At 40.0% G+C, this 10,301-nt stretch overlaps 1 protein-coding gene across 4 annotated transcripts in view; it reads left to right on the forward strand.

Moving 5' to 3' along the window:
* LOC144497497 (rho GTPase-activating protein 29-like) overlaps positions 1-9,308 on the forward strand; it is a 102,767-nt gene extending 93,459 nt beyond the window's left edge. For 3 of the 4 annotated variants that reach the window (XM_078218852.1, XM_078218855.1, XM_078218853.1), the window contains 3 exons: positions 1,950-2,259; positions 5,417-5,525; positions 6,855-9,308. In XM_078218852.1, the coding sequence (XP_078074978.1) occupies positions 1,950-2,259; positions 5,417-5,525; positions 6,855-7,759 (1,324 nt within the window). In that variant the 3' untranslated portion in view covers positions 7,760-9,308. The remainder of the gene's footprint in view (positions 1-1,949; positions 2,260-5,416; positions 5,526-6,854) is intronic. The other variant, XM_078218854.1, reaches the window with a different exon arrangement.
* The last annotated feature ends 993 nt before the right edge of the window (positions 9,309-10,301 follow it).

The raw sequence follows: 10,301 nt of genomic DNA on the forward strand, positions 1-10,301 counted from the left end.
AATGAATTTAATCTTATTTGTTATTCAGAATTCTTCCCTCATGCTTTTGGATTTTATCATTTTAATGAAATTATCCTGACTTCAGTTATATTTTGTACAGCATTTTTTGGAACTGCTGTCAATACAAGCTGAACTCTCCAGATATTGTCAACAAAATGTTGGATGCTCGTCATCCAGAGCTGATTCAAATTCCACAGTTTGGCAGGCAGGGGATCTTTAAACTAAATTAAGGAATGTTAACAAAGCTGAACACAACCTCTTCGCCTAATTTCAGTTCATAAGATGCACAGAGTAGTCACATAGATTATTCTATTGATCTCCAAAAATACTCTTCAGACTTATCAATTGAAACTGACTGTGTAAAAGTTATATCTCGTCCAAAAGGGCCCTCTTTCTTCATCCTCAGTTGGTATAGCATCCAGTGAATGATGGAATAAAGATAAATCACATTGCTAGCAGTGCTGGCCTTCTATTGATCAACATCTTATTTGTAACCAACTTCTCTTGCCAACTATTCTATCATCATTGTTAAAATGTTCCCTGCTGAGTTAATTATTTTTAATATATGGAATATAACTAAATGGGGAGGGAATGAAAACAAATGCTGGAAAGACTCTCCAAGTCTGGCAGCATCTGTGGAAAAAGAAACAGAATAAAACTATCAGAGCTGAAGAAGAGTCATACAGACTCAACATTCATTCTGTTTCTCTCTCCCCAGATGCTGCCAGACTTGCTGAGTCTTTCCAGCATTTTCTGTTGCTATTTCAGATTTCCAGCACCCACAGTTTTTGCTTTTATAAATAAAGAGGGATTTTAATTTGTAAATTATCCTCCATCAATAAGGCACTTTTGTGTCATACAGTAAAATGATACAGCAGGTGAAGCCTATTAACCCGGCTTTTCAAAAGTTATCGAAGATAGTCCTACTCCTCTGATCTTTCCCTAAAACGTAAGAATTTTTTCACTTTCAAATATTTACCCAGTTCTGTTAATAAAAATTACAATTAGAAACATAGAAAACTACAGCACAAAACAGGCCCTTCGGCCCCACAAGTTGTGCTGAACATCTCCCTACCTTCTAGGCCTACCTATAACCCTCCATCCTATTAAGTCCCATGTACTCATCCAGGAGTCTCTTAAAAGACCCTATTGAGTTTACCTCCGCCACCACTGACGGCAGCCGATTCCACTTTCCCACCACCCTCTGTGTGAAAAACTCCCCCCTAACATTACCCCTGTACCTACCCCATAGCACCTTAAACCTGTGTCCTCTCGTAGCAGCCATTTCCACCCTGGGAAAAAGCCTCAGAGTCCACCCGATCTATGCCTCTCAACATCTTATATACCTCTATTAGGTCTCCTCTCATCCTACGTCTCTCCAAGGAGAAAAGACCGAGCTCCCTCAGCCTATCCTCATAAGGCATGCCTCTCAATCCAGGCAACATCCTTGTAAATCTTCTCTGCACCCTTGAATCAGCTTCCATCACACTTTTCAAGCTGTGCATTCTAACTCAGGACAACTTGTTGAATATTTTTTCTCCATGTGGCACCTTTGTCCTTTTATTAATTGCCTCAAATCTGTCCTCTGGTTACTGTCCTTACTGCCACTGGGAATTATTTCTCATTATTTCCTAAATCTCCTCACCATTTTTTAAAGCCATATTTGCAGTGATTCTTTCAGCCAATTAAATATTTTAAAAGCGCAGTGACTTTACCTTAAAGGTATAGGAATTAGAATACTAACTCATTAATATTAAAATGGCAGCCTGATTTTCTATCATCCTGAATTTCCCACCCTTTACAAAAGAGAAAGGTTAGGTAGCTAAGACAATTCTGTGTCGTACCAAGGATAGTTTGTAAATAAGGTTAACAAAAGTGATTTTTTTTTTAACCTTATAATTGATAAGCAGCCTGCTACAAAGTTTAAACATTTAACATTTTTTTTCCAGGGTGGCAGAGAAGGAAGAAGAAAATAAAATGTCAGCCAGCAACCTTGGAATTATTTTTGGGCCAACCCTCATACGGCCAAGGCAAACAGATGCAACTGCATCATTATCTTCTCTTGTTGATTATCCATATCAGGCTCAAATGGTGGAGCTATTCATAAGCCACTATGAAAAAATATTTGCTTCTACGCTGACTCCATCATCACCATCAGAAACTGAAAATTTATTAATTGGTGAGAAAGGCAAGATTGTGTCTTTATCACAGAAAGAAGGTTTCACACAAAACAAAGATTACCCGATAACTAGCAAAGAGGTAAGTGCTAGTTAACATTAGAAAAATTATTACAAATGAAGCATAGAAAATGTATGATACAGAAGAAAGCTACTTGGCACATCATGTCCATGTCAGCCAAAAAAATGAACATTCAGCCTAATTCCACTTTCCATTTCTTGTTCTGCAGCCTTGTCAGTTACAGCATTTCAAGTGCATGTCCAAGGGTTTTTAAATGCAATGAGTGTTTCTATCTCTACCACCCTTTCAGGGAGTGAGTTCCTGATCTCCACCACCCTCTAGTCTTTCTGCCAAATACTTCAAACCCATACCCATGATTATTGACCTTTCTGCTAAGGGAAATAGGTCCTTCCTATCCAGTTTATCGAGGCCTGTCATGAATTTGCATATCTTTCTTAAATCGCACTTCAACTTCTCTGTTCTAAAGAAAATATTCTCGGATTATCCAATCTTTTCTCTTGGCTAAAAGTCTCCATCCATGGCAACGTCCTTATAAATCTCTGGCTCTCTAGTACAATAATATCCTTACTTTAATGTGATGAGAAGAATTGTATTCAGTATCCTAGCTGTGGCCTAGCTAGTGTATTATATAGTTCTAGCATAACCTCCTTGCTCTTTATACCCTAGGCCTTGAAAACTAAAAGAAAGTATCTCGTTTACCACCTTGCATACCTGTCCTGCTACCTTCAGGGAAATGTGCCCATGCACTCCAAAGTCCCTCTGTTTCTGTATTCCATTTATTGTGTGTTCTCTTGCCTTGTTAGCTGTCTCCAAATGCATTACCTCACATTTCTCCAGGTTGAATTCCATTTGGTACATTTCTGTCCACCTGACTAATTCATTGATAACTTATGCAGTCAACAGATTTCTTCTTCATTATCAACTACACAATCAATTTTTGCATAATCTGTAGCCTACCTGAAATCCCTACTCAGGAATATAGAGTTGCCATTCCTGTCTACCTTCTCTAAGCCATGTTTCAAGAATAGCTATGATATCATACTTCAAAGCATTTATCTGTGCCCTAAGATCATCTGCCTTATTCACTCAACTCCTTGGGGGCGGCACAGTGGTTAGCACTATTACCTCACAGTGCCAGGGACCTGGGTTTGATTCCCGGCTTGGATTACTGTCTGTGTGGAGTTTGCACATTCTCCCCATGTCTGCGTGGGTTTTCTCCAGGTGCTCCGGTTTCCTCCCACAGTCCAAAGATGTGCGGGTTAGGTTGATTAGCCATGCTAAATTGACCTAGTGTCAGGGGGATTAGCAGGGTAAATACGTTGTTTTACAGGAATAGGGCCTGGGTGGGATTGTGGTCGGTGCAAACTCGATGGGCCGAATGGCCTCTTTCTGTACTGTAGGGTTTCTATGATTCAGTCCCAGAACTAGTTCCAATGATCCAGACATCTAAAAATCTTGCATTCCTGCTCATGCACCATCTCTCTGGCCACGCATTCATTTGCACTATTCACCTATTTCTGTACTCACTAGTGGTTGTCACCTGGAGTAATGCAGATATTACGAACATTTGAGATTCTATGTTATAATTTCTTTCCTAGGTCTCTTCAATCTACCTGCAGGACCTAAACATTCTTTATATCTATATCATTGGTACTGATAACGAAAGTGTAATCTGGCTATTCGCCTCCTCACGCTCCCCCTCAGAATGCTCTACATCGACTCGGTGATATCCTTGTCCACTGGCATCAGGGCTGCAACATAACGTCCTGGGATTACATCTGCAGCACCTAATTCCTGTTCTCTTAAATGTTGAATCCTCTAATACTGTTGCTTTTCTGATGTTCCTGCTCAACTCCACCCTCTCTAGCTAAGCCATTGATGGCACTATGAGTTTGACCTTGGCTGTACACGTCACACAAACCATTGCCCTCACGAGCATCAAAACTGAATATCGGAGAACATGGTGCACTTGGGGCCTCTTGCACAACCTGCCTGCTCCTCCTTATCTCTGTACCTGTTACCTATTCCTTCCTCTACCCACAAACTCTTAAGACGCAGGATGACCATCTCCAGAGCTGTCCATGTAGTTCTCAGCCTCATAGATGCACTGCAGTGACATTAGCTGTTCCTGAAGCTCAAGCTCCTCCAGTTGACAATACTTCTTTTGCGTGTGATTGCCCAAGACGCAAATATCTGAGCATTCTCAAATGGCACCGGCATGCATTAGAAGAGACTGAGGTGTCCTGTGATGCCCCTGTTAATTAAACAACAAGCTAAACTTAATAGAAATGAACTTAACAATGATTCATGAAAAATAATTTGTCAGCTACTCATCACAAAGCCCCCTTAGGCTATCCAAAGAACAAAGAAAATTACAGCACAGGAACAGGCCCTTCGGCCCTCCAAGCCTGCACTGACCATGCTGCCCGACATAACAAAGAAGATCCAATTGAAGACTGCTACAGAAAGTGGTGCTTCTGAGAATTTGCCTTTTTTTCCTTCTGCCTATAATATTTTGAACACATTTTAAATTACTGTTCAGAGCACCTTATGGGGTGGGACTGGGTGATGAAGGTGTATAATGAAGAGGGAAAAAAAAGAGAATTGGCAAAGGCAATGCTGAAGAGAGCCTGGAATGGGGGTGATAAAGAATTTATGGGTATAGATGTAACTGCCACTATTGAAGCAGATTACGTGAAATAATCCTGTCACTGCAGTATGCCAAGTGTATGTAAATAATGTATGGCTGGAGCAAAAAAGGATGGTGAAATGAGGCAGCGGAAATAAGTAAGAACAATAATCTTTCTTAATTCTCCTTGCCATTTATTCTAATCAAGTCTAGAGAATACAATTCCAATTGCTAAATGGGTTCTGTGTTTTTAGTTTAACTAGACAGAGGTTTTATAAGTAGCTTCCACAATCCATGAAAATTTGGTCACCACAAGTCATGTGTGTCATTAACTATGTGAGCACTCCACATGTCCAGTCAATTACATACCATTAACTATACAGTCACCTTAAAGCTTGAACAAAGCTAATAAAGCATTTGTGTAAATTCCTGAGTGTTGTTGAAGATACTAAAACATGCACTGATTCCTCAAATGTTTTAAGTATTTGCTGTGACAGAGTTATGGTAAAATGGAGGTGCAATGTTTTGATATGATGCTTTAATACCACCTTCATTTGCAAATTAACAGTAATATATTTACATTGGCAGGGTTTTAGATTGTCAGGAATTGAAAGGGAATCTTCAGAAATGGCATCTTCCAGTGAGATCCTAAATGAGGAGAAGGATCCAAAATGGAAAAGAAATAGCAATGAATCAGGTTTGTAGCAAAATACTGCAGATGCTAGAAAGTGTTGAATATACTCACCTGTGGGCCAAGAAACAGAGTTAATGTTTCAGATCAATGACTTTTCACTAGAGCTGGAAATTGTTAGAATTTATGTTTCTGAATTTTACCAGTTCTGATGAAAGGTGATTGATCGGAAACATTAAGGGAGCAATCTTACCAAAAGAATTCTATGTGCTGAACGAGTGTGAAAACAGGAGAGAATTGTGCCCATTTTTTTGGGCGAGCTCCCAGACATAATCAAGTGGCACTTGGGGGGAGAATCTGAGGCAAAATGTGATTCTCGCCAGTAGGGGGAGTGCATGGAGTCTGGTCATACTGGGAAGCTGGCTGCTGAGCTGTAGGGGTGCCATTGCGCAGGTGCCCCAATCTACCACTGTGTGGGAGTGCAGTACACTGGGAGATTTGTCATCTCCCCCCCCCCCCCCCCCCCCCCCCCACCCCCGTGTCTGGTGGACACTGCCAGGGTGCCAAGCTGGCACTGCATGGCCCTGCCCCTAACCACCCAGGGGGGCTTGAATTGGCTTCTGGTCCCACCGATGAGACCATCATGTCTCGTCTTCATTGATGAAGACCATATGTGATCCTCATCAGTGAGGACCTCGACCAATGAGCAGGTAAGGGCAAGTGAGCCCAGACAATTGCAAGATTTGCTAATGATATTAAAATTGACAAATTAATATTCAAATCAGCGCCTTGTCCTTCCCGAGCGAGCCTGATCTATCTCCCCGTGCCAATCTTACCGGTTTGCCATGCTGATCAACCAGTGTGATGAGCCAGTAAGATCGCCCCCTTAGTGTTTCTCTATCCACAGATGTTGCCAGACCTCCTGAATAGTTCCAGCATTTTCTGTTTTATTTATAACCATACTGATTGTTTTTTTACTTAACTCAATCTCAAAATCAATGTAAATCATGTTCTTCAAATTAATTTGACAATATAAAAGATTTTAAGAACAGTGGCATCAAACTGGACTAATTACTACCATGTTTGCAATAAGATTGTTTCACAGTTAGTTATTGTGTAATGTTTCCAGAAAGTAAGCCATACACTAAATGTGAAGATTAACTCATTAGCAGCGTTCTCACCTCTAAATCAGAAGGTCGTGGGTTTGAACCCCACTTAAGATTTTAGCACATTTGGCAATCCCAACACAGCAATGAAGGAATAATACTTTGCTTGTCATCAAATATAGACTCTGGACCTTGATTATTGAACATTAAATTCATGCACATGTTTATTTAGCTTTATTGAATCACTACTTTGAGAACTTAAAACAGTATGAATCATATAACATTTCAGGTCCAAATGTGTCTTTCAATGCAGATGATCCTGTTGAATTGCGAAAAGGACTACAAAATCCTCAAAAATCAGACGTGCCCAAGAATACCAAGTCGTCATTAATTGACAAAGCTAGCCAACAACATGTTAAAGTCAATATGCGACCTCCCAGGTTGAAACCAGTTATTCCGAGACCTGCGAGCTTGCCTGTTCCTGAAACCATGATCTCGTACTCCCTGAATGACAGAAATTCAAAAGGATACAGCAACACAAACAATGAAAGGAGCCCTATTATTGAGGAAACCCCAGAGATGAAATTTACATCTCGTGCACCTACATGCTGCAGATATTCTTACTATGATCCCCAGTCATTACGTAGAACTTGGGACAAACAGTATAAATGTTATGATATAACTCAGAAGACAGCAATGATTATGGCAAATGCTGCTTCAGAAAACAAAACCATTGACAATTCTTTCTCTCCGCCCCTCAACTATAGTGCTGGCAATAGTTTTGCAAGTAGTTTACTTCCTAATAAGCCATATACGGTGACTGTTAAGCCAATAAGGACCACAAAGACTGATGGAAATTCATCAGAACCTCCCTCCCTTTATGTATTTCGTCCTCCAAGAACCTTGCAACCTCCACCAGGCACTTTTTACAAACCTCCCTCCAATACAATCAAGCATTCTGGAGACTCTTTGTCCAAACCTGTCGCAGCATTAACTGATTGCTCTGATTCTGTACAAGGCGGCAATGGAACATTTAATCCTGTAGAAGATAACGAAAATGGTGTAACAAAGAAAATGGAGAATCCAACAAATCCAGCCAAAGAAGCCCAAGGAGAACATAAACTGACATTTCAAAGACTGCGAAATAAACGCATTCCACCTGACTTTGAATACAGAGAAGCCCATTTTGTTTAAAGGACAATTACCTGAACTCTTAAAGTGTTAATCTACCAAGTTACCTTTTCATCAAATTGAGAAATGTTTTATTTTTCTAAAATGAGGAAACCGTGCCATAACACAATCTGGAACACAAAACAAGATGCACCTGGAAGTGAAGTTCCTCTAGGTAGCTATATATCAACATAAAAAGTGTGTCGCAATTGTCATTTTTCTGTAACTACCCTAACTTTCTAACAAAAGCTCAAACAATTGATCTGCGATATTAATATTGAGTTCTAAATTTGTTGATTTTAAATTCTGAAGTCGTGTACCAGTCGAAGTGCATGTTTACCCAGTAAGATCATTGCTAAATACATGGCACAGTATAACTAATAGTCATATTTAATGGCAATAGTAATATGAGTATAGGTATAGAATTATTTTGTATTCATCCAAAGTCTTATGTGCTTTGCCTCCTCCGCTGCCATTCTTAATTGTGCAATCAAAACTTACTATAGCAATCTTCAAATGCTGCACAAACAGGCCATAAGGCATGTTCCTTAATGTGCAAAGTCCTGAAATGTTTCCATATTAATATTTTACCCACATATTATAAACAGAGACTTCCGAAGTGCAAAACTTGCAGGGTGGGATTTTCTGGCTCCACTCCCCGCCCCCGATCGTCCGGTCCTGCCGAAAGCCAATGGACGGTTGGCTGGCCCGCCACAACACCCACTGAGAGTCTCGCCACGGCAGGTCAGGAAAATCCCGGCCGTAGTCTCCACTTTATGTTGAAATTTGTGGTCTAGTCAATGACCAAACTGATATACTCATTGGGGACTCTGCATCTTAAAATGTGAATTGGAACATTACCTTTTAATTTGTGCTTCAGTTTCTTATTTATATATGTTAATTTTGTTGCATGTATGTTTTTGTTTACATTACTTTTTACACGAGACACTAAGCTATGTTAAAGCAAATATATTAATTCTTGTATATGAAATGTAATGAGTTGAAAAGTCTTAACCCTTTGAAAGTTGCCTTATGTAATTTATTAAAATTTAGGTTTTATATATATGTATATTCTATAAATGTTACATTTATGTAAACTAACTGGACACAATCATATAAGTCAATTATGAACTTTTCTGGTTTTTGTTGAATTGGTCATGCTTTTAGGTGGATTAGTTAAGCCTTTGGAAATTTCAGTGTAAACTGGCATTGTTTATAATGACTGCTCCCAAGAATGTTGCAATGTTTTATAAGACGTTCGACCAGTGATGCACTGTTTTCAGTATTCCTTCAGATGGGTGACCTGCAATCTTATGACGACCTCTAAAGAAGGAAGGATGAAACATGGTTACTTAAACATTATGTGAACATTTTGATGTATATATGTTAAAATGTCTCGCGTTTTTTACAGTTGACACAAGCTATCTTTGGACAGTGGAAATGCTGGTGGTGATTACAGAATGAAGTTGAATTGCTTTTTTCTGTACTAATCATTCTACTATATTGCAGTATTGGAAATTCTGAACCATAGCCTCCTTGTATGGCACTAGATTATAATAAATGTTTTTATTTCGTGGAATGTTTCTTGGTGAAAACAAAGCTCAATGATATAGAGAATGCCATGTGCTTTGAACACACTGACCAAGTTTTTGTTCCCGGTTTGGATGTGCAGAGATGGGAGAAGTCCTGGCTACACTGATGTGACCTTTCAAAAATAGACGCCTGCGTGTCAGAATTTCAGTCTGGGGATGTAATGAAAAGATGTATTTGTATCTCTACATGATCCTTCCTTGCCAAATAGTGATACTTGAACCTTATTCTTTATCTGTTATTAGAGCTAGGCTGAAGATGTTCTAGTGTGTGTCTTGCCTGTTTAACTGTGGCTTAATTGTTACAACTCTCATCTTTGTTACAATTCTCATCTGAGTCAGAAGCTTGCGGGTTCAAGTCCCACTCCAGAACTTGTGCATTAAAATCAAGACTAACATTCCAATACAGCACTGAGGGATGTGCACTGTCAAAGGTGCCGTCTTTTGAATGAAATGTTAAATTCCAACTGTACCCCCTCGCGTGATGTAAAAGATCTGAGGGCGGCACAGTAGCACAGTAGGGTGACACAGTAGCACAGTGGTTAGCACTGCTGCTTCACAGCTCCAGGGACCTGGGTTCGATTTCCGGCTTGGGTCACAGTCTGAGTGGAGTTTGCACATTCTCCTCGTGTCTGCGTGGGTTTCCTCCGGGTGCTCCGGTTTCCTCCCACAGTCCAAAGATGTGTGGGTTAGGTTGATTGGCCGTGCTAAAATTGCCCCTTAGTGTCTTGAGATGGGTAGGTTAGAGGGATTAGCGGGTAAATATGTAGGGATATGGGGGTAGGGCCTGGGTAGGATTGTGGTTGGTGTAGACTCGATGGGCCGAATGGCCTCTTTCTACACTGTAGGGTTTCTATGATTTCACTATCTTAAAAAGATAAGGAGAGACATCCCTGATTTTTGGCCAATATTTATCCCTTAATCACTTTTTTTTAGTTTTTAAAGTTTATTAGTGTCATGAGTAGGCTACATTACCT

This window comes from Mustelus asterias, chromosome 8 (assembly GCF_964213995.1).
Source record: "Mustelus asterias chromosome 8, sMusAst1.hap1.1, whole genome shotgun sequence".
Classification (NCBI taxonomy): Eukaryota; Metazoa; Chordata; class Chondrichthyes; order Carcharhiniformes; family Triakidae; genus Mustelus; species Mustelus asterias.